This window comes from Artemia sp. Qi Xiang Cuo, chromosome 13 (assembly GCF_049724085.1).
Source record: "Artemia sp. Qi Xiang Cuo chromosome 13, ASM4972408v1, whole genome shotgun sequence".
In the NCBI taxonomy this organism is placed as follows: Eukaryota; Metazoa; Arthropoda; class Branchiopoda; order Anostraca; family Artemiidae; genus Artemia; species Artemia sp. Qi Xiang Cuo.
In genome coordinates this window covers 19,673,687-19,698,467 of record NC_142806.1, presented here as the reverse complement: position 1 = coordinate 19,698,467, position 24,781 = coordinate 19,673,687, and the positions used below count along the sequence as shown (strand labels likewise).

General features: G+C 35.5%; 1 protein-coding gene across 2 annotated transcripts; it reads left to right on the top strand.

Annotated features, from left to right (window-relative positions):
- Positions 1–5,025: 5,025 nt before the first annotated feature.
- On the top strand, positions 5,026–23,725 carry UQCR-Q (Ubiquinol-cytochrome c reductase ubiquinone-binding protein). 2 transcript variants are annotated; one of them, XM_089098851.1, is made up of 3 exons: positions 5,026–5,128; positions 20,788–20,949; positions 23,564–23,725. In XM_089098851.1, the coding sequence occupies exons 2-3, from the start codon at positions 20,796–20,798 to the stop codon at positions 23,656–23,658; spliced, it is 249 nt and encodes an 82-aa protein (XP_088954977.1). In that variant the 5' UTR covers positions 5,026–5,128; positions 20,788–20,795; the 3' UTR covers positions 23,659–23,725. The 2 variants fall into 2 exon arrangements, with proteins under 2 accessions (XP_088954977.1, XP_088954976.1); XM_089098850.1 differs by lacking the exon at positions 5,026–5,128 and adding an exon at positions 6,392–6,432.
- The last annotated feature ends 1,056 nt before the right edge of the window (positions 23,726–24,781 follow it).

Below are 24,781 nucleotides of genomic sequence, written 5' to 3'. Positions count from 1 at the left end.
ATAAATGAATAATAATAATAATAATAATATACATATTTTTTATGCATTTTTGAGTTTTTTTTGTGTAGCCCCCCTCCCCCCAAAAAAAATCTTTGAGTAACCCCCCCCCGCCGCCCCGAAAAAATCCTGGGTACGGCCTTGAGTAGTATTATTAGTTTCAAATTAAACAGGAAACACTTATAATTTTTGCAAGTGGTTATAGTGAAAAAAAACGTTTAGGTGGACTGGAGAAAAACATTTTGGCTGCCCCCTCCCTATATCCAAATATAGACTTTTGAGTTCCTTCGCCTCCTCCCCTACATTGAAGGACGGCTTCATATTAGTTCTCCTTCTAAATTTCAACGAAAGTTTTATGGAGTTGTGTGTATAACACCTATGTCTAATTTCTGTTTAGGTCAGAAAAAACATACAAATTGAAAATAAAAGTTGAGTGTTGTAATTTTTTTTCCAAACTGCATTGTGATGTTATCAAAAGATCTATGTAAAAACAGGTTGTTCGAAGCATTTTTCTTTCTCTACGGATTTTTAAATCAATATTTACCCCTATAATAGTGAGCAAAAGTTTTGACATATGTATAATCTTTTGGTAATTAATTGGTAAACTTTTTTTTGTTTCGATTTATGTTTTCTTGTTAATTACACAAAACTTAGAGTGCAAAAATCAAAATTTGTAATTTTTGAAAGTGCTTGCATGAAAGAGAAAAATTGTGCATATTTGAGTGTGAATGGGATTTTAAGCTAAAGCAAAGGCACCTAAATAATGGTTGTTATAAAGTACTCAAGGTGAAGAGAAAGGTCTTAACTTGCTTAGCCGGCTAGAAGTGGTTAATATGATCATGTTTTTATAGACCCTTATGCTGGTGACCATGTGGACTTTCCCACTTTTTTCGGTTCTTTTGCAGCCGTTGTGGTACTCTTGGTGGTCAAGTCCAAAACACTGTAAAATTTCCCACTTTGGACACAATTTTATTGCGTGTTGCATGACGGGGTAAAAAACTCAGGGGTAACAAAATCCTCTTTTTTATAAATCTGGATAACACGAAAGCACTTTTTGGACAAAGATGTAACACTTTCATGGTGAAACTTTTGGCAGCACTGGCAAGAGACGTTCAGCCAGGGTGACAATGAAAGCCGCATTTGTATCACTTTGATTGCGTTTTAACAAAAACCATTGACGCAAAACTCCCAAAAATGTTACGTTTAAAATTATGTTATCAGAGAAAAAATACTATTTTCCTATTTTTAAATTAAGTTGTTTTCCCCTGTTAAATATCAACAACTTGAATCTGAAAATATATAAAAATTTCCTACGATTTAAAAAAATTTCAAGCATTAAAATAAACAGTGCAAAAATATTTTAAACACTTAATCATACACAATTCGTCGAAGCTCTATCCTGGAGCAAAACTAGTTTAAAATCTTAGGAACAGGGTTAATCTAAATGATCAGATAGGAGGTTGATCATAGTACATCTTTTGGTTTTTCTGAAAAGTTGGATTTCCTAGTATCATTCTCATTGTGATCCAAACCAGATTTGTAGCCAGTTATCCATTCTCTGGAATAATGTAAATGTTCTTATGTTTGTTGGTTTGTATTATCTTTGTGCTTATTGTAAAGGGTGATTTTGGCACAATGTATTATTTATTTATTTTTATTTTTTGTTTTGTTTTTCAGACTAGGGCGCTTCGCATTAAAGGAGTTGCCGTAGAAACCTCGAAAGATGCTCATTCAATTGGAAACTGAAAGGACTAGTGCCCTTTATAATAGTCGAAAGTGATTTGAAGGCAATTAGCCTCCTTTCCCACCAATCATTTCCCCAAACACATCCAATGAAAATTTTGATACAGCCATTTTGTTCAGCGTAGTTGAAAGGTCAAGAAAGTATGTCTTTGGCACTGCCTAAGTAAAGAGCGATGTGGGCAAAATGAAGTATTTTTTTCTTTGTGTTTATTTGTTATTTTTTTCAGACCCCGGGCACTTCGTATAGAAGGAGTTATCGTAGAAACTTGAAAGGGGCTTATTTGATTGGAAATTACAAGTTCTATTGCCGTTTCCAATAGTCGAAAGTGATTGGAGGGCAACCAGCCCCCGCAGGCCCATCAATTTTTCAGATACTTCCATCAAAATTTTGAGATAGCCATTTTGTTCAGCGTAGTTGAAAGGTACTATAATTGTGTCTTTGAAGATCACCCCTCCCAGAGCCCTCAGGACAAGAGTTGTAAGTTATGCCCCGGGGGCATATAAGATTTTTTATGGAAAATTTGGTCGCATAAACTTCGGACGAGTCTCACTGGATTGGAAATTGAAAGGCAATTCAATTATAATTGGAAGGCAATAATTGGAAGGCAATTCCAATTATTAACCATATTTGAAAGGTTTAGGAATTATTTCTTTGGTGATGACAACCCCCCCCCCTCCGCACGACCCTCAGGGAAAGGACTATAAGTTATATTAGTTGCCCATTCTTAAAATTTAAGTAGTTTATGAAAAGGGTGGTCGCATAAACTTCGGATGTGGCTCATTCAGTTGGAAATCAGAATTTCTAGTGTATTTTTTAAGAGTCAAAACTGAAAGGAGGACAATTAGCCCACCCCGCGTTTTTTGCCCAAATGCATCCGATAGAAGTGTTGAGATAGCTATTTTGCTCAGAATAGTCTAAAGATCATATAAAAAGGCCTCCAGGGATTGAAATAGCCCCTAAGAAAATGAGGGCAAGGGTTGTAAGTTATACCCAAAAGGCAAATAAGGTTTTAATGGAATGTTTTGTTGTACAAACTTTGGATAAGGCTCACTTGATTGGAAATTGGAAGTTATAGTGATCTTTTTAAGAGTCAAAGGTGAATTGAGGGCAACCAGCCCTCTCCCCCATCCCCCTCTCACGACCATCACTTTCCAAAACAAATATCAAATCAAAATTTTGAGACGTCTATTTTTTCCGCACTGTGAAAAGATCCTATAACCTTCGGGTTATAGAATTCTATATACCTTCGGGGACGTCAACCTCCACACAGCCCCCAGAACAAGGGCTGTAAATTAGGAAATCGGTCACTGTTTACATATAGTATATTTTATTGAGACAGGTATACATGTTTGACCTTTACTTTCCAAAAAGACAAAGAGCATTCAAGTGAGCCTTTCAGAGAAGGTTGAGGGAAGTTTTGAACTCAATCAAAACACGTTACAAGCTGTAATAAGGGCGTAACTCAGGAATGACTGAGTATATCAATTTTGAACTTTCAGGAAATGATAAGGGAGATGTTCAGTTGACCAAAAAGGAGTACTGCTACGACTACAACCACAACTACTGTTTCTGCTACTATTGCTACAACCACAGTACTACATTTAGAATACTAAGGGGAAATTTGAACTAAACCAAACGACACTATGTGCATTCACATTGTCAAAAGAAAGCATCTCAAGAATGGATTTGAGCATTCAGTTAGAACTTTTAGAAAATACTTAAAGAGGTAGATTAACTGAACAAAAGGTAATATGCGCAGGCTACTACCGCTGTCACATTTACTACTTCTACTACTGCTGCAACTTCAACTGTTACCTCTACTGCTACATCTTGTAAGGCTAAGAGCATTAAGATAAAAATCACAAAAGTATATAAATACACAGGCTATCAAAAAAACAAATGAGTAATGTCATAGCAATGACTAATTGAATTAAGTTGAAACTTCCAGGACTTGATGAGAATGATGTTCAAATCACCAAAAGGCAATACAGAAAACTTTTAGGGGGAGTTTTAATTTTTAAAAAAATATACATTCCGGTTTTTAAAAGGGCGTATAAGCACTATAATAGGCAGTACCGTTCTATAATAGCTAGGAATATCATCAAAACTTTTAAAGGAGATAATTCTATTCAAAATTAAAAGCTCTAGTGCCTAGTGCCCTTTTAAAGAGTAAAAAGAGATTGGGGGGCAAGCAGCCCTCCTTCCAAGCCGATTCATTTTCTAAACACAACCAACCAAAGTTTTGAGACAGCCACTTTGTTCAGCGTAGTAGAACAGTCCAGCAGCTGTGTCTCTAGGGATATTAAGTATGTAAAACCCTCACAATTATGCAACTGGTCCATTATGCTTTAAAACTAAATGTTGCTTTAAAACTAAATCAAAAGGCACTGTGTGTCTGGTTGCCAATAAAAAACCTTGGCAATATATCAAGAACGACTAGGGGTAATAATTTGAAACTTTTTGGACTGTTACTATTACTAATTCTGCTCTTACGATTTAAACAAATCAAAAGAGTGTAAGTATATCTTGGTTGTCAAAGAGCATAGATAGGATTTTTTGGGAATGATATTAGGTTTTATTTTTCAGGTTAACTGGAGGAGGTATAAGCTTAAATTAGATAATGCTATTTGCGTCAGGATTAAAAATTATTGAAAATGTTTCTCTAACATACTAGTAGCAAGCCAAACCATGGTTTCTTATAGACAACAATGGAAAGACATAAAATATCATTTTTTCCATGAAAAACACTATTTCAATCAAAAATTGAAAACTTTTTCCACAAAACAAGTTTTCCAAAGAAAAGTAAAAAGCTTTAATAAGCTAAAATAAGCAGAAATAAAATCAAATAGCCTTCCAAGCGTTACAATAAATAACCGAGTCAAACTCTAACCGAGCAAAAATTAACATGATTAGGGCTGACACACTCATGCCTTTTCAAAACCAAAACATAATTTGCACTTCACTGAAAACAAAATATATTTAAAATGTTTTTTTCTTTTTTGACTTTACTAAACAAAATATTATTAAAACATTTAGGAATAAATATCTCCATATGTATATTAAACTGACAACCTACGGTCATTTTTCTTTTTTTTTAGTAAAGTTCAAATGAAGTTATTACTTTTTGTTGGGAAAGGGGTTGAATAGCTGGGTATCATACACAATTTTTCTAGAAAAAAGTCATTTTGACACCAAAGTACCCTGGCATTTTTAAATATTTGGATATTTCTGCTGCACAAGCGAAGTAAAAGCACTCTGCCAGTAAAATAATTTTTTCAATCAAACTGAACAGAAGTTACATTTTTATGCGTTTAGTTTCGACATTACAAGATAATTCATCTTATGGCAACTCAGCATTTTAGGCCAGAGAAAATAGCTTTTTGAAAGGTAAAATTATGTAAAGTTTTTAAGAAAATTTATCCTACTTGAAAATTTACTATTTATTGGATAAGGCACCAGCATCTGTGGTAAAATTCTACTTTTGGCAATCTTGGAATGGGGTTAGGCTAGGAAAATGAAACTTTCAGGGATGGGTCTACAGGCTAAAGTATGACATGGGAAGGTACTTTGAAGTACCCACCTCCTTTCCTTCTCCCTTTAGAAGGTCCTGAAATTTGCCTACATGACAGGCTTATAGGCTAGGCCTAGGCTACCTGTTGGAAATTTGACAAAACAACATTTTACCTTAATTTTGAGTTAGGCTATCAGTTTCTTTTTTTCAGGCTTTAGTCCTGAAAATGCTATTCCAGTTATTTGAATAGAATTTTAAGCCATATCAATGTTTTGTTTTTTTCAAAATTTTGGAAATGTATTTGCATAGCCTAGCCTATCTTTAAAACCTTATAGGCTAGGCTAGATTGGGATTGAGCAAAGTTATGAAGCTAAAAACAATTTTGTTCTACTTCATTTAAGCAGAAGATCTATTGGTAATTGTTTGTTATTCATATTATTGACTTATGAATGAAGTAAACATACCAATCAATACCTTTTTTATGCTCTTTCCAAATATAATAGCCTAATCATTTTTATTGGAAATGAATTTTACCCCCACCCCTATATATACCAATTTAGGGTATATATTTGAACTTTAGGGGGGGGGGGGTAAATTTTATTTCTTATGTAAATGAAAGGTAAGTTTAAACTTTCCCCCACCTCCCTAATATGCAAATATATACCCTAAATTGGATATATATATATATATATATATATATATATATATATATATATATATATATATATATATATATATATATATATATATATATATATATAGGGTGGGGGTAAAATTCATTTCCAACAAAAATGATTATTATATTTGGAAAGAGCATAAAAAAGGCATCAATTGGTAGGTTTAGGCCTACTTTATTCATAAGTCAATAATTTGAATAACAAAAAAATTTACCAATCTATTTTGCAAAGGATTCACTTTTAAAACACACAGGTTTATAAAGATCATCAAAGGCCAGGACCCTCTAGAGAGAGAAGGAGTAGAGGTAGGTACTTCAAAATACCTTTCTGTGACATACTTTAGCCAATAGACCCGTCCCTGAAAGTTTCATTTTCTTAATCTAACCCCTTCCCAAGATAACCAAAAGTAGCTAAAGCAGAATTATACAACATCTGTATATCACTTCTCTGGCGGACACAGGATTTGTCCTATCGCTAGCAAGTGCAATTTAAGTTAATTTAAGGTAAAATCTACAAAATTAAAAAAAAAGGGATTTTGGAGGCCTAGCCTACAGTAGCATGGGCGCCCATATGGGGGGGCAGGGGGGGCTCTTGCCCCCCCCCCCGGGCTGAATGATGCTGCCTTATTTTTATATTTTTGTTCTGAGATTTCTATTATATAGCATTAAAAGTAGCAATTAGACGAAGTTTGCCCCCCCCCCTGGAATTCAGCTTATGGGCGCCCATGTACAGTAGGCTTGGGTAAGAATCCCAATACTCAGAGTGACCAATCTTGGCCTTATATCTTGATTAAAATGCTTCTTTCCTAATCATGGACAATAGGCTCCTAATCGTGTACATGATGTAACCTACAGGTGTGTTGACCTCAAGTGGCTTGGTGCTGCAGTGAGTTTTTAATAGAAGTAAAGGTATTTTCATACTATTTTTTATGGTTAAAGTTGCTTTTGTGACAATTCAGCACTGCCCCCTCTGATGGTCCCATAGGATATATAGCCCTAGACTATATACTAAAGTAACATATAATAAAAATGCTACTCATAGATTGCTTATTTTATGCTCCTTTTTAATATCATACTTGTAACCCTGACAATGCCCCCCCTCCTGATGTACACATAGCCTGTAGCCCTGATAACATATTATTATTGTTCTTTCTATTGTTTGATCTGTTGAAAAAAATCATTTATGCTATATAGACTCAAGATATCCAGTTTAGCCTGATTGATTATGCTGAACATGAGATAGAAATAATATTTTACATGAATTAAAAGGATAAATAATAATAGAATAAAACGTAGCATTATAATTTGATTAGACCTAATATAAATATGCTGCATATTACCAAGTAAGAATTTCATTGTTGTGGTAGATTTTTTTTACTTTGATTGCCTATATATCCTAAGGCTGTATATGGGATGATCAGGGGGGTAGGGGTGAATTTTTGCAAATACAACTTTAACCATAAAAAATAGCATAAAATTAGCAATCTAAAAATGGCTCTCTTTTCATTCTGGCATGTTTCCTTCTGGAGAGCTGCTATTCTGCATTTTACCCTAATGGTGTTTCAACATTCAAATTTTGGTAAAAAATATCACTGCAGGCTACTCTATTTAAATGTAATTTTTCTGACTCATAACACTTGTCTTAGGTTAAATCTGTTGAAGATTTTGTCTCTGATTTGGATAAATTTTTTTTTGAATTCTGTCAAATCCCCCTAGTGTAAAATTTTCCCTGGAAAATTCACCCCCAGGAAATTTCCCTCCCCAAGGAAGATTCTCCCAATGGAAATCCCCCTCCCCAGAAAAAATGTCTACTTATTTCCCAATAACAAATTCTATACGTAAATAATGGGCGAGTTTCATAGCTTACAGGGATCTCCCCACGGACTGTGGGGGGGGGGTCATTTTACCCCTAAAGACATGATTGTCTGATCTTTTAACTATACTGACCAAAATGTCTATCTCAAAATTTTGATCAGATAACTTTGGGGAAAAAACAGTTTTGAGAGGGGACCAGTTGCCCTCCAATCTTTCTGGTCACTTAAAAAGGGTACTAGAACTTTTAAATTACTTTCAAATGCACCCTTTCCTACTCTTCTAGGTTGAATTTTAGGGGATGTTTCCCCCCTATTCCAAAAATTAGGGAAATTTTCTCAGGCCTGTAACTTTTGATGGGTGACACTAAACTTGATGACTCTTATATATTTAGAATCAGCTTAATATGCTGATTCTTTTAATGTATCTATTGATACCCAAATTATGTTTTTTAGAGTTTTGGTTAATATTGAGCGGAGTCACTACTTACTTACAGTTAATTACTGCAAACTGTTTGGTACTTTGTTTTTGAAGATTCTGCATCCAAAATTGGGCAACATTTTCTAAGATTAGGCTCAAGCTTTAAACATTTGCCCAAGATCAAGCTCTGCTATCAACTGTCAGTACATTTAAGATATTCAGCAATGTTTACAGCTAAAGTATTCAAGCTGATAACATACTTAATAAGAAAATATGGACAAATTCAATGGTGAAACAACCCAATTTCAAGGTGATATGATAGAAATTTTACTGTGATTGAAGTGGTGATTAGCTGCACAACCAATGGGTAACCTACCTTACATGGGACCATCAGGGGAAGGGAGAACTATCACAAATTCTACTTTAAGCATGAAAAAGAGCACTGAATTGGTTTTATTTTGCAAATTTTGTTTAACTAATTTGTGTTTGTAGGTTTGTCACAAGACAAAACTGTCCTTGTGCTTTTATTTGGCTTATTCATGTTTAATTCTTTCAGTTTTGTTTTTTATTTATATATTTTACAACCTTTTTGACTTCTTGATAATTTTTTTCTGACTATTATATTTGCTTATTTTGTGTGTGTGTGTGTGCGCATGTATGTAATTTTCCTGTAAAGTACAAATTTAGCCCATCTGGGCTTATGATAACCATTAAAAAAAAAATTCTTGGCTCATCCAAAAATGCCTCTTATTTTGGTTCTACCATGTCTGTTTTTGGAGAGCTGCTATTCTGCAATTTTACCCTTATTGTTTTTGAAAATTTAAACAAAGATTACTACTATGAACAAAAAACACATGTGCTAAGGCAAGATGAAAAAGTTCCATAGTCCAGTATTAAATTTAGAGCTAGCTCTCAAGTTTATGGCTGGTTGCAAAATGCTGAGCTTCAAGCAGCTTAAACAAAAGAATGGTGATGTTAATAATGTGAGCCTCTTCACAAAACAATACTTTGAAAAAGCTAAATCCCCTAAAATTATTGCCTTCAGAACATTGATCTGCAATTCAAAGACTTAAAAAGAAAAAGTCCGAAGGTCACAATGTCTGTTCTGCAATTACAATTTGGTTCAGAAAAGCCCATTAATCATTTTGCATTATTTCATCATTTTTTTATTTATTTTTTTTTTTTTTGTATGCTGGTATTTTCCTGATGCATGTTGTATTGGTCTTGTATCTCCAATAGGCCTACTTAATAAAAAGGTAAAACCTTACCTCAGACCTTAGATCCTCCAGAGCAAGGAGTGGTGCATAGGGCATCTACAAAACCTTGTCAGACATCATGGAGCCGAGCTGCAACCCTGATGTCCTCCCACTGTAGTTGAAGAGATATCTCCCCTCTACTCAGATCCTGTTCACACTGCCTAAGGAAGGTATGTCTTGGTTGACCTATTTTGCAACACCTTTCAGTGCACTACTCATAAACTGTACATGGGAGTCAATCCTCTGGCATACAAAGGATATGGCCAAGGTAAATCCACCTCCTATGTTGGTGACATTTTCATGCCACAATATGTTCAGTATTCTCCTAAGGCAAGTGTTTTCAAAGGCTAACCTTAATTACCTTACCTTAATTTGCATGTCAGAGCAATATTAAGGTCCAATGATAGCAATATAATTTAATGTCACTGTGTTAAAGGCCCAGTGACATGCTGTAAGAGAGATTTTCTGGAGAGATGCAATTTAAGCCCACTTGGTAATGGTGACCACAAGGTAGGTATGATCCATTAGAACCATTCTCCAGTGATTTAGAGTTGACACTGCTGCACAACAGCAACTTCAGATAAAGCTTGCAAGATGGTTGGGAATGACAAGCAGCATCAACCTCCTAGCAACACACTGTTATGAAAAACTCACATCAATAGTCATTGGGTAGCTGAATGGGACAAATAGTCCTATTTGTATTTCTACAGCTTGTTGCTCTATTCTTTGTCAAGTCTAGACTTGAAGGATGCAGTTATGGGTGCAGTCACTGTTTTATCTTGAAGGCTATTCTAGGTATTAGCCTAATGACATGTTCAGCAAAATAGTTTTGTAGTGTTTGTGTCTTCACAGTACATTTAAAAAGTTTTTGCAAATGACCTCTTGTGTGGTACTGACTTGTATGTTTTGTGAAGAGAGTATTGTTTGGTTGGCGATTATATTTGTTGGTCAGCATCATGTCACCATGCCAGTGTCTGAAGTCGAGTGTTGAGAGTTGTAGGTGCTCCAGCCTCTTACTGTATGGCATATTTTTTAGGCCATTTAGACTGTTTGTGTATGCCTACGAACACCTTTAACTAGACTAGTATCACTTTTATAGGAGGTGTAGGTAAGGCACGTTCCAAAATCCAGAATGGGCCTGACAACATCCCTGTACAGTCTCAGGAAGACAGACCAGGAGCAACTGGTGATTGTCCATTTGAGCAAACCAAGACTAGAATTTGCTCTAAGATGAGTTTCTCCTGTTGGATACTTATCTTCCTACTGTGCCAGATTGGTATCAACTTATTAAAAGCTGATGTTGCGTCCAATCTTCCTCTTGATTTTGTTTGCTATTTTGCCATTATATTCAATCCAACTCCAAAGGTACTTCAATTCATTGACCTGTTGTATTGCTTTATCTTTGCATTTAACTGTAATTCCCACTTTTTTTGGCCTTTTCATCTATGGTGTCAAGTAGCTGCTGTACTTGCTGTTTTGCTTTTTCAAGAAAAACAATGTCAATAGCAATGTCAAGGTCAGAGATTTGTTGGCTGCTAATCTTAACTCCAGGGTCTGAAGACTGCCATAGAATGTAGCCTATTACAATAAGAAACAGGAATGGGAATTGGAGACATCCTTTTTTGACACCAAACATTATCTTGAAGAAACGTTTGTCCTCATTTTCTGTGTACATATAGCACTCATTGTCTTCATAGAGTGTGATTATCATTTTGACTAGTTTATCAGATACTTCATAATATTTCAAAATATTCCACAAACAGTTTTGATCAACGGAATTGAAAGTCTTTCAAAATCAATGAAGAGCATGCATATTTTTTTTGTCTTATTCCCTGGATCTTCAACCATCAGTCTAAGAATGAAAGTAAGATCAAAATAAGACTTACCAGGTCAAAACGTGCATTGCTCTCACCTGAGGTGTGAGGTGTGACGGTTTTTTTGCATTGTAATATGACTGTGTCTAGTATTTTACTAGGTGCTGACATTAAGCTGGTGCCCCTCCAGCAGTCACAGATTAGGACATGGCCCTTCTTAAAGAGTTTGGCCAGTATGTCCTTGATCCACTCTTTTTGGACTTTTTCGGTATTCTAGATGACCACTAGGAGAGCAGTCTAAACAGTTATATAGACTCAAAGGGATGTCTTTTGCATCTCTGCTGTTATTGCTTGAGTCCAGATGCACATATATTTTTCAACCTTTTCACAGCTGTTGTCATTTCTTTTGTGCTGAGGGGGGGGCACTTTTGTCATTATAAGAATGGTGTATCTTTGCAGTATCTGGTCTAGGTCTGTTTAAGACTTTCTCTGTTTAAGACTATTGATCCAAGATTATGTCTCCATTTTTGTCTTTTACAAGGGATAAACAATTTGTTTTCTTTCCAACTATTTTATTTGTTAGTCAATAGGCAATTTTTCAAGTTTCCTTTCTTAGAAGCTTCTTCTGCAAGCACTGATTTTTCCTCAATGACACTCTTTTGTCTTCCTAGCACTTCTTTATACTCCACTGCCTTCTCCTCTTCTTTGTAATAGAGTTGTAACTGGGCTTTTTGCTTAGGGCTTGATGTATAAATAAAGTATCAAAGTAACAATAAGCAAATTCCATAACTCGGAGCCATTTCCCTGGAGCTCTGGGGGGGGGGGGGTGTTCAAACCTGGAAACATATTTATTTTGTTTTTGAATATTTTCGAAAAAAAATGGCTATCTCAAAATTTGACCAGAAACCCTTTGGGAAAGTGGGGCAAGGGATAATTGCCCATTGGGATAATTTTGACTCTTAAAAAAAGAACTAAAAGTTTCAATTTTCCAATCAAATAATCCCCCTCCAAAGTTAATACGACCACCCCTTCCAGAAAAAACTTATATTCTAATAATAGGCAGCTCATACAAGCTACAATCCTTTCCCTTGGGGCTATGGAGGATTTCTCAACCCTTAAGGTATAGCAATGTTAATTTAGGACTATTTTGAGCAAAATGGCTATTTCAAAAATTTTATAAGATGCATTTTGGGGAAAATGGAACAAGAGGGGGGGGGGAGCTTGTTACTTTTTGATAATTTTTTATTCTTAAAAAGGGCACAATAAATTTTTATTTCTGATTGAATGAACTTCCTTCAAAGTTTATACAACCATGCCTTCCATAGAAGCTTTATATGTTAACAATCGGCTGCTAGTATAGCTTACGGCCCTTTCCCCCAGGGCTGGGGGGGGTCAGACCTGTAACCTTAGCTATTTGTTATTTGGACGATTTTGAACAAAATGGCTAACTCACAATTTTCATCATAAGTATTTCAATCAAAATTTCCAATTTCCAAGAGCTTTCAATGCTACCATCACTTCCATAATAACCTTATATGCTCCTGGGGCATAGGCTACAACACTTGCCCCCAGGTTTTGGTGTGCTCTGTTATCCCCGGAGTCTTTGTTATATGATCTTTGGTCTATTTTCAAGAAAATGGCTATATAAAAATTTAATCTGACATATTTGGGGAAAAGAGGGTTTGCGGGTGGGGGGCTAGTTGCAATCAGATCATTTTTGACTATTTAAAAGGGAATTAGAACTTCTTCTATTTCACAGCAGGCAGGCTTTTCAGTAATACTATTTAGCCCTTTTCATTTTGCTTCACTCTGTAGGCTACAGAGCTACTGGCTTGATTGCCTCTTATTTAATAGATATTTTCAGATATTTTTCAGTAGACCTTTCGACTCTAGGAGTTTAAATATAAGATGATAGATGTCGATTTCTATGCTCTGTTTGCAGGTATAGTTGGCTAGGCTCTTGGCTGAGCACCACTTGCTACCTTCTCATTCATTTTTGACCCATCAACAAATATTTGGAAGTGGTTTTTATAAGTAATTGTATTAAGTTCAGAATATTTTTCTCTGGACAAAAGCAATGGGGGTTAAATCTTTATTCCACTTTGAGAAATCAGTATTTATTATGGGAATTGTCCAATTCCATGGAGGGGATTGGGGGAAAGTAGGTGCAATAGACTTTGCTGGTACGGGGAACTTCTTCTGAATATTGGCATACTCATCTGCAATGCCTCTATACATGGCTGGATTTCTTAACCAATTATGTAGGGTGTGTGAGCTATTTGATTCAGTTTTTGTAAGATGTTTTATCAAGAGAAAGCTACATCTCTCCCTTATTGTTGTTAATCCACTCTCCATAAGCAGAAACTTGGTGCTTGTTGGTTTCCTAAGACCAAATATGAGATGTATTATATTGTTTTGTGTTGTTTCAATTTTTTGCATCTGGGTCTTTGCACATGCACCATAGACGATGAGCCCATAGTCAATATGGGCTCTTATATGTGATTCATAAAACTGGAGTAAGGTTTTTTCCTTACATCTCCAGGGTGTGGAAAGAAGTCTTTTTAGTATATTTGTTTTTCTATAGCCTTTTTTTATTGTGTTGGAAATGTGGAGATGGAAGTTAAGTTTTTGCTCAAGTATGAGACCTAGGTAATTAATATGATTAACCTCTGGAATAGATGTTCCATTTAGAGTTAGTCTTGCATCAACATAATTTCGCTTTCGGTGAAATTGGATTATTTTTGACTTGGTAGGTGCAATGGGTAAATTTGAATGTCTAGAGAATTTTTCAAATTTGAAAAGTGACTTTTGCAGCTTTGACTGTGCAATCTCAAAGGTGCTGCCAGATGACCATAGTACCAGATCATCAGCATATTGTAGATTCGTGTGGGGGAGGTTCATGTCTAAGGGACACAGGGCAAAGAGGAGGCAGGTGAGGATTGCTTCCTCAGGAAGGTATTTGGTTATTATCTTTTAGAGTGAAGAGGGTGAACCTACACAAACAATGAAACTTTGCAATTGTATGAAAGATTTTATAGGAGATACTAGCTTGGGGGGCAGTCCAAGGTTTGCAAGTTTAATTAAAAGGATTTGGTGGTTCATATTGTCATATGCCCCTTCAAAATCTAGGAAAGCTACAACTAGTACATTATTTTTTGAGAATGGTTCATTTATTGCATTTTTTAACAATATATAGCATCTGTTGAATATGAAAGTATCTGTTGAGGAGAGGTGTTTCCTGAATCCAGTTTGAGTATGAGGGATCATATTATTTTTTTCAACAAACCAGAGGAGTCGGTAATAGATCAATTTCTCCATTATTTTCCCCATCACAGGAGTAATCATTATGGGCCTATAAGACTCAGGGTTATTTTTTGGTTTATTTTTCTTTAGGATTGGTAGGAGGGACGAACATTTCCAGATATTGGGGAATATAGATGAAGCCCAAGCATGATTATAACAATTTAGATTTCTGTTTGTATGAAGGGGTGAGATTCTTTATCCATGTAGGGTGTATATTGTCATAGCTGCCGCTAGTCTTGGTCCTAATATGATGTATTGCATTGTTCATTTCCTGGATTAAAAATGGGCTGGTTATATACTCGGATCCTGGGCGAGGTTGGTACCTTGGGTTCATAGGAATTGGGGACATTTTGCTACAATTGTTTGATGCTAGCTTATTAACAAAAAGAGTGGCAAATAGCTTAGCTTTTTCATTATCATTGTCGTAATGGGTGTTATTATGTATAAGCTCATACAGGAGTGGGTTGTGGGGAAGTCTTTTTCCCACAGATGTGGCTTATGACTTCATGTATAATTGGCTCATGTGTTTCTCTGGAGAGATTATTTGCAAAATTATTCCAGTAGTTATATTTAGGATTTATTATGGTCCTTTTTAGGTTAGATTCTGCTTGTAATTTTTTTAAATATGTAGTTGGTGATGTTTTTTTTTAAGAATGTTCTCCTAGCTGCCTTTTTGTTCTCCATTTATTTTGGCACTCATTTGTCCACCATGCTTTGGGAATATGTTTAGGGAAGGTTTTCCTGGGCGTTGTCCTGGGGATAGCATGATTAGCTGTACTTATTAGTAAAGATGCCAAAACTTCAGCATGTGTGTCAGCTGTTGCGTTTGAAATGCATGAATTTTGGGTGAAACTTGTAATTTCATCATTTAGCTTATTTTGGAACATAGGCCAATTTACTTTAGTGTTGATATAATTTGGAGGTATGTGATAGGGCTGCAGTAGGTTCGTTTAGGGAGTAAACTATGGCAAAGTGGTCAGTACATAGACTATCAATTTTATTTATATAAATTTTACTCAAAATATTTAAAGACACAATTTGTAGGTCAGTTGTAGAGAAACTGCCACTTTTGGGGGTGGAATATGTATTCAGGTTTGGAATTAGCAACAGCTAATTCAGTATTATTTGAAGTCATACGCTCAATGAACTTACCAGCTTTGTTTGCTGGTTTATTCCCCCACAAAAGGCTGTGGGCATTAAAGTCTCTGCAAATAATGATATTTTTCAACATATTAGAATTATTTATATAGCTGAAGAAATCCATTGCATCTGTAGTTTGGTCATTAGCGTTATAAAAGCTTATTATGTAAGTTTTTGTATTATTAGGGGAAATACTTTTGATTGGGGACTTTTTTTTTCTTTTTTTGGAGCTCCTAGAAAGGACCTCTTGAAACCCATTATCATCTATTGTGACATTAGCTCCAACACTGATCATAGTCCTATTCTCAGAATTTGAGCTTTCATGTGAGCTTTGTGATAGAGAGCTTGACCAGCCAAGATGGGGCAAAAATGGATCACTTTCATTAGTATTTGGGGTGGGACCCAGAGGGACTTTTTTTTTTAGGGGGAGTTCTTTGCATTGCCTATTGGAATAAGCTTTAAGCTAAACAGGAAAAGATAATAGTATGATACCAGACCGTCTGCACTCTACTGTGGGGAAAACTTCACCATCCACAAAAGAAACCCCACAGTATGGCCCTGAGGAGGATTTTGGGCACGATTGGTTCGGTACAACTACTGATAAATCGAGACAATAATTCACAAGAAATTTATTTGTAAATTTCTTAAAGTGTTGCTTTGAATCATTTGAATCCCCTCCAAGGTTTATACATCCACTTCTTCCATAAAAACTTTATATTCCCCCAGGGCACAAGTTACAACCCCCCTGGGCTCCATAGGGGGGTTATTTTGACCCCGGATTTTTTGTTATCTGATTGTTGGATTGTTTCAAACAAACTGGTAATCTCAAAATTTTGATCAGATGCATTTGGCGAAAAGAGGGTGTGTGTGAGGGGGGGGGGGCAGATACCCTCTGATCCCTTTTTACTCATAAAAAGGTAACTAGAACTTTCAATTTACAATCAAATGAGCCACCTCAGAAGTTTATACAAACTCTCCTTACATAAAAATCTTATATGCCCTTGGGGCATAACTTAAAACATTTGCCCCCGGGCTCTAGGGGCTTTTGTTGACTCCAGAGTTTTATCTGATTTTTGAACTATTTTTAACAAAATGGCTATTTCAAAATTTTTATCAGATAGGTTTGAGGAAAAAAGGGCGTGGGGAGGCTAGTTGCCCTTTGGTCTCTTTTAACCCTTTAAAAGTAAACTAGAACTTTTAATTTCCAATTCAACTTTTGATTGAAAGCATTTAGAAAAAAGGCGTGGGGGGGGGGTACCTACCATCTGATTACTCTTGACTTTTAAAAATGGAGCTAGAACTTTCAATTTAAATCGGATGAGGTTTTTCTGAAGTCTATACAATTACTCTTTCAATAACAACCTTATATATGAGCAATGGACAGCCTGCATAACTTACAGCCCTTGCCCTGGGGAGAGTGGGAGGTTTTTTCAACCCCCAAGGAATAATTATTTTAATTACTTAACTTAAGGGCATAACTTAAAACAATTCCTCCTGGCTCTGGGGGGCTGTGTTGATCCCTGAGTTTTTGTTATTTGATCTTTGAACTATTTTGAACAAAATGTCTATCTCAAAATTTTGATCAGACGTATTTGGCGAAAAAGGGGCCTTGGGGGGGGGCTAGTTGCCGTCTTCTCACTTTTGACTCTTAAGGGGCACTAAAAATTCCGATTTACAACCGAATGAACCCCCTCCGAAGTTTATATTACCATTCCTTCTATAAAAAAACCTTATGTGCCCCCAGGGCATAATTCACAACACTTGCCCCCAGATTTTGGTGGGCTATGTTATTCCTGGAGTCTTTGTTATGTGATCTTTGCTCTATTTTAAACAAAATGGTTATATAAAAAATTCAATCAGACGCATTCGGGGAAAAGAGGGTTTCGGGGGGGGGGGGCTATTTGCAGCCAGATAACTTTTGACTCCAAGGCTTATACAATCGCTTCTTCCATAAAAACTTTATATGCACCCAGGGCATAAGTTACAACCCTTCCCCCAGGCTATAGGGGGAAGTTTTTGTTATCTGATCGTTGGCCTATTTCAAGCAAACTGGCAATCTCAGAATTTTGATCGGATGCATTTGAGGAAAATTTTTATCAGACGGAAATTTTTTATCAGATGGGATTAGGGAAAAAAGGGCGTGGGAGGGAGGCTAGTTGCCCTCTGATATCTTTTGACTCTTAAAAAGTGAACCAGAACTTTCAATTTCCAATCAAATGAGCCCTCTCTGAAGTTTATACAAGCACCTCTTCTATAAGAACCATCTACACCCCCAAGGCATAACTTACAATACCTGCCCCTGGGGGCTTTTGTTGACCATGGACTGTTTGTTTTATGATCTTTGAACTATTTTTAATAAAATGGCTATCTGAAAATTTTTATCAGATGGGATTAAGGAAAAAAGGGCGTGGGGGGGGGGAAGCTAGTTGCCCTCTGATCTCTTTTGACTCTTAAAAAGTGAACTAGAATTTTCAATTTCTAATCAAATGAGCCCTCTCTGAAGTTTATACAACCACTTCTTTTATAAGAACCATATATACCCCCAGGGCATAACTTGCAATACCTGCCCCTGGGGGCTTTTGTTGACCATGGACTGTTTGTTATATAATCTTTGAACTATCTTTAACAAAATGGCTATCTCAAAATTTTTATCAGATGTATTTGGAGGGGAAATGGCATGGGGGGGGCTAGAGACCCTCCGGTCACTTTTGACTCTTAAAAAGGGCACTAGAACTACCGATTTCCAATTGACTGAGCCCCCTCTGAAGTTTATACAACGACCCCTTTCATATGAAGTGTCGCTGGGAAAAAAAATTAATAAAACATTGGAGCTGTATGACCTTTACTATAGGCAATGCCATAGCGTTGACAATTTCTTTCCCTGAACATATTTTTACTTGCAATGTTAATAACACTGGAAATACTTGTGTATGCCAAAAGGATGAAAGAGAAAGACTTTTCTCTATAGAATTTCTCTCTTAAGAGGATTGGATACCTTACAATTATTTCCTGAACCTTAGCGTTCATCTCAAAAGACAACGCCATAGCGTTACCTCTGATACTTAGTAAAGGAAAGCCTTATTCTGAATGTACATCTTTCCAACCTATTACTGTGTCTAGCAAGCTTTCAAAGCTATTTGGGCTGTTAATAATTGGTAATTTAAAGGGACTGTTTTTTGCCAGTGATACAATTTGATTTTCAACCTTGCACGAAAATTTTGCACTGCATTGGTTGTTACCATGCACGAAAAAGTTTTTTTTAGTGTTTTGATAGACACTGTTGTGTCAAAAGAATCTTCAGCTCCTGGGACTTCAGTGTCAGCAAGGCATTTTAATCTCTCCTGTGTCTGCAGGCTATGGTTTACTTGATAATTTGTAGTGCTTTTGATATTGTAAAGCTGCTCTATTATATGTACCATAATTTAAAGGCTAGCAAGCATATTTCTGGTTCTAATATTGTATTGCATGAAATAGCTGTTTTTATTGGAGTAAAACAAGGGACAAGTACTTAGCCTGTTCTTTAAAATAGTGCTACCCTCCCAGACTATGACCAACTTTCTTAGTTCTGTATTTTTAAAAGAACAAGTAATTCCATTTTGTGTTTCACTGATAGCTTATTTAATACAAATAGAATTGTTCCAGAGGTGGAAAAATATTTCTAGGAAATCTGAGATAATTATCAGACAGTTGGTCTGGCCCTTAACATCAAGACAGGCTCTTCTGATACTGAAGTGAATTAGGAGGTTACCTGTGCTAAATTGTGTGATAAACTCACCTGTATTAGTTTTCTGGCAGGGTGGAATTTGAAAGAAACACAACTGTTATTGCTAGAGTATGTTGGGTTTTAAATATGCCAATATTTTGGTTTGATTATTAGTTTGCAATTTTATTTAAGAAGAGTTTGTCCAGCAAAAATTTATGGTAGTGTAACACTGTCCTGTATTTTGTATTTAGCACTGGTTTGTGATTCATTGACTAATCCTGATCTGTTCCAAGATAAAACACGTGTATTATAAGTTTGTCAAATATCTTTATCTTACCCCCCTGTTGACGTGTACTGTTTGTTTTAAGAAAATATTGTGCTGATTTTTAAATTCATATGCAAAAACACATTTGATTTTTAGCTAAACGAAATTCTCAAAAAAACTTTAAGGTTTGGATTTTGTAATTGTCATTACTTCTCTTCTTTTGCTTGGTAGATCTGTACAATAAGTTAGTTAAAACTAAAACAAAAGAATGTGTTCTTGTCCACCTAAACCCTCGTTTAACCGTACCCCATGCAACTCAACACTCGTTCAAATCAACCCTATTGAATTGAACTCTAATTTAGCTGAATCGGATTTAACTCACCCTTGTGCAGCTCAAACCCCATGCAATTCAATCTTTATTTGATTCATTTCCCATTTGAATCAACCTCATTCAGCTAGACCCTCCTTAATTCAACTGTTGAATTAGAAAATGTAATTCAGCCTCTTATTTATAATTTTTTTTTTGAAATGGTAAAAGTTCAATAAAATGAAATGGTCTTTATTCATTGGCTTATTCTTATTGAAGTGTTTTTTTTGTTTGGAACTTTACTGCAAAACCGTTCCTCCCCCCCCCCCCTCTAAAAACAATTAATATTTCTGTCTTGTATATTTGAAATTAGCAAACATTTTCATGCCCAGGGCACAAACACACTTGAAATTTAGGATTACATCAGTGGGGTTGAGTCAAGTAGGATTGGGCTAAATATTTTTTGAGTTGCATAAATGTTGACTTGAACAAGGATCGAATTGCATGGGAGTTGAGTTGAAAAGAGGTTGTGTTAAATAGCGTTCAGTTAAACGGTGGTTGAGTTGCGTGGGGGTTGAGTTGAATAATATTTAAGTTGCATTGGAGTTGAGTTCAATGAAGGCTGAGTTGCATGGAGTTGAGTTGAACAGGGGCTGAGTTAAACGGAAGTTCAGTTGAACGAGGGTTGAGTTAAATAAGTTAAGTTAAAAAGGGTTCAGTTACACGCACACCAAAAGATTGTATTGTTTGGTCAAACATTTGACCCCTACTAAACTAAGTAAAATGTTAAGTCAAGCATAATATTCAAATCATGGAGTATATTTATTTCCTTTTCGCAGACTTCAACATGGCCAAGGGATTTGGTGAACTCTCAAATGTTCGTGGAATAATCAAGTACAGTATTTCTCCATTTGAACAAAGAGCATTTGCTGGTGCCATATCAAAGGGATTGCCGAACCTTTTCAGAAGATTCAGATCTAAATTCTTTATTGTTGCACCTCGTAAGTATATCTGCTTGCTCATGAAGCAATAAGCTGTTGATTGTCTTACTTGATAGTTATTGAATAAAAAACAAGTTTTTTCAAAAGAAAGTAATGAGCAACATCAAAACTTAAAACAAACAGAAATTTGTACGTATATGAGGGGGGTTGATGGGTTTCCTTCTCCTCAATATCTTGTTCTTCACGCTAAAGTTTTTTGTACAAAGTTCTTCTATGTACAAGACTTCTGTTAGGCCATTGGTGGAGTACAATTCTTCAGTGTGGTACCTGTTAAATAAATCAGATTGATTCCTAGTTGAAAGCATTTACAGGCGCACAACTAAGCTTGTGCCATACCTCAAACATTTCCCATACTAGAGAAGGATGGAGTCACTAGAGTTGCCTATTTCAAATCCAGGAACCCTAAATTTTAACTCATTAGTTTTTCTTTTTATCTCGGTCCAACGTGGCAACACTGACGAAAATGTGCTGCTGCCCTAAAAACCTCAATAATGGTTTTTTTTTCAAGCCAATATAGGGTTTCTCTTACATTTATAAATGTTATATTAATGACTTTCCACAAATTTAAACGTATTTGATGCACTGTTGTTGCAGACCAGTTTAAATAGTACCCTTTAAGGCCCATTCATAATGAGGTTTGTACTAATACTGGGATTTAACTAGCACTAATTCGAACCAGTTAGAATTTTCATTGAATCTTTCAACTGATGAAAAAATTCCATGAAAAATGTGATTGACTCAAATTAGCGCTAACTCAATCTCAGTATTAGCAAAATCTCATTGTGAATGACCCCTTAAATAAGTCAGATTGATTCCCGGTTTAAAATGTTCAAAGGGGTGCAACTAAGCTTGTACCATACCTTGAGCATTTATAATACCTGAGACAGCTGAGGCACTAGAGTTGCCTAGCATGGATTTCAGATGGAACCAACAGACGTCATTAATACTCATCATATCCAAATTCTATTATTAAATTTTTAACGTATCAGGCAACACGTCAGTATACACAAAAAATCTAACCACTAAAGCCTCAGTGACGCATAAGGGCTTTTACCTTTGTTAATAGGGCCCACCAGCTATGGACGCTCTTGCTGATGATATTGTTTGTGCTGAAAGTTTGCTGTCATTCAAGACAGGCATTGTAAAGTTGCAGTAGATCAATACGTTTTCTTAGAGGCATGAAAGCATTCCCCATGGTTGTCTTTTATTCTGTTTCAGTGCCATCGTCATGTGTCGTTTGCGCTGATAATAAGATTACTCTAAGAAGCGGGTGCATGTAGCGTTTTCGCTTGTTTAACACCTTCCAAAAAAAGCTGTCTAGTTTTCCTATAATTCAATAGAAATGATGCCACGATGAGACTGAACCGCCGATGTTTGAAAGTGGCTTTCCAATTGCTAGCTAATCTAATTTTCTTGTAATATTTCACATCCAGGTGACAGCCAATCATAGTCAGCGTAGTTGCGTAAAGATTGATTCGTCTCATATGCCTTTTCCCCCTTACTCATTACTTTAAGAAGTGGATGCACAAAATATTTTCGCTTGTTAATCTTCCAAAAAAATTTAGTTTTACTATAATTCCTTACAAATGATGCCACCCAGTAGTAAAATTTGACAAGTTTAGTTTTGGGTGATTTTATTTTCTGCTGCTGATTTTACAACCCTCTTAAAACCATTTTAAATTTAACAGATTATGTCGCTGTCCCCAAATAAGGTTGGAGGATGTTGTATGGAAAGATTTAAGTGAAATAGGATAGAGGAGGGGCGTGTTCAGTTGTATTGGCCTCAGATGGCTTGGTACTACAGTTAGTTGACAGTAATAGTAGGATGATTGCCGAAAACTGTTCCCTAAGCTGTTCTCAAAGGGAAGATCAGCAGGGCAATGTATTTCCAGCCTGATCTGTCTGGTTTACTTTGCCCTGATGACCCTCATTTGAGGACATCATATCAAACGGTTTTGGGAAATATCTCTGGTGTTTTGGCCTTTAGTGACCAATTGAAGTGATCTTTGAATGTAAAAAATAAATACGACATTGGTCATTAAATAGGTTTTGAACATAGCGTATGTCTTAAATGAACATAATTGGCGTAATCTTTAAAATTTTGTAGCCAATTCAACCTTATCCTTTTTAATTGTTAAGGATTAAAATTTGAAATAAAATCTCATGAAGCCCAATTAGTACTAACTTTTCATAGTTATATTGCTACAGCTACTCTTTACTAGAATAGTCAAGAAACCACTTCATTGCGACATTGAAGCTCCATTATGGTCAAAGTTCTTGTAGCTGAAAACCAAAAAGTAAAATTGTCACTAAAGAGGTTTTTGACCTCCTCCAAAGTGACCACCTTCACGGGCCTTAGGCGTGAAGGTGACAATTAGTAGTATGCTTTCGTTCTAAAATTGTATATAGTAAAAAAAAATGAATATGTTCATATATATATATATATATATATATATATATATATATATATATATATATATATATATATATATATATATATATATATATATATATATATATATATATATATATATATATATATATATATATATATATATATATATATATATATATATATTATTTTTTCTTTTCTAAATAGGTCCTTTTCTTTTAGCTTTTATGATTGCTTACTACGTCTACGACCAGACAGAGAAGGCGCACGCAAGAATGACGAGGAAAAACCCTGCAGACTTCGCCAACGATGTCTAATAGACTTATTCATTAGTTTTGTCACATAAATCGAATTTTATTAATATAAGTATATATACATATACAACTCGTAAATTTTCATTATGCAATGAAATAAAAATAGGCAAGAAAGTGCAAATTTACATTGCCAGACTGGAAAACACTGAAAAGCTGAATGGAACTACTAATTGAGGCCAATTAAGACTAAGCAGTAGAAAAAAGGATTCTTAAAAATTAAATGAATTGTGTCCTGACTTTTGGCCTATCTACCATGATAGCCTAAGAGTTTCTTGGGATTTTGAGAATTTTTGCTGTCAAGGGTATATCAAGAGAGGGGGTACCGCATTTGAACTCCTCTCCCCGAAATGTTTTCCCCGACTCGTAAAACGTAACAAAAGCGTTCCCGAACAAAAAACCCTGGATACGCCCTAGTTTGTTTCCATAGTCTTGGGAATTAATACTAATTAGAACGATAAAAACTAACAAGGGCTTACTATACAGGCATTAAAAAAATTAAGTTACGGGTTTTATGATGCTCTTGCACAACACCGTAGAACTTTTCAAACTAGCATAACTCAAGATTTCACGTTACGCTATGTAATATTATGGAACAAATTTTATCCGTAACGTAAGCAGTTCCAAGTACTATCAAGCTGCACATTGAATTTTAAGCTACGTTATGTTATGTTAATTTACAATAAAGTCAATATAGTTGCAGTAAAATGGATTTCTGAAAAAAGTAATTACTAAATTTTGGATACAAATTATCAAAGCTCTCTTAGATAGCATTTCATGCTTGATTGGAGTTGAAATGCCCATTAAACATTTTGAATTTTTAAATACTTTGCTTGTGATGATTTTGGATGAACATTATGAGGGTTTAATGGATTTTTTTTTGTTAGCTTAGTATGAAAGGGCTTGTTTACGTGTAGATAATTACAATTAACGTAGCCTAATCAATTGGCATAGAAAATTTTGTAGTATGAATGTCTCTAATCGAAAATTGCAGGAGCAAATTTTCAAATTAGTAAATTGAAGGATTTCCAGTTATTTTAAGATTGATAAGAAAAAATCACTGACTATGAGCCGTCCCCCCCCCCCACCCTAAACTCTTGGATTTCATTTTTTTTTGAATTATCACTAA

What these genes read in the sequence shown, in the direction of transcription:
- UQCR-Q (XM_089098851.1), top strand. Translation starts at nt 20,796, where the DNA reads ATGGCCAAGGGATTTGGTGAACTCTCAAATGTTCGTGGAATAATCAAG. An exon ending in ATTCTTTATTGTTGCACCTC is followed by an intron (nt 20,950 to 23,563) that starts GTAAGTATATCT and finishes CTTTTCTTTTAG; the next exon opens with CTTTTATGATTGCTTACTAC.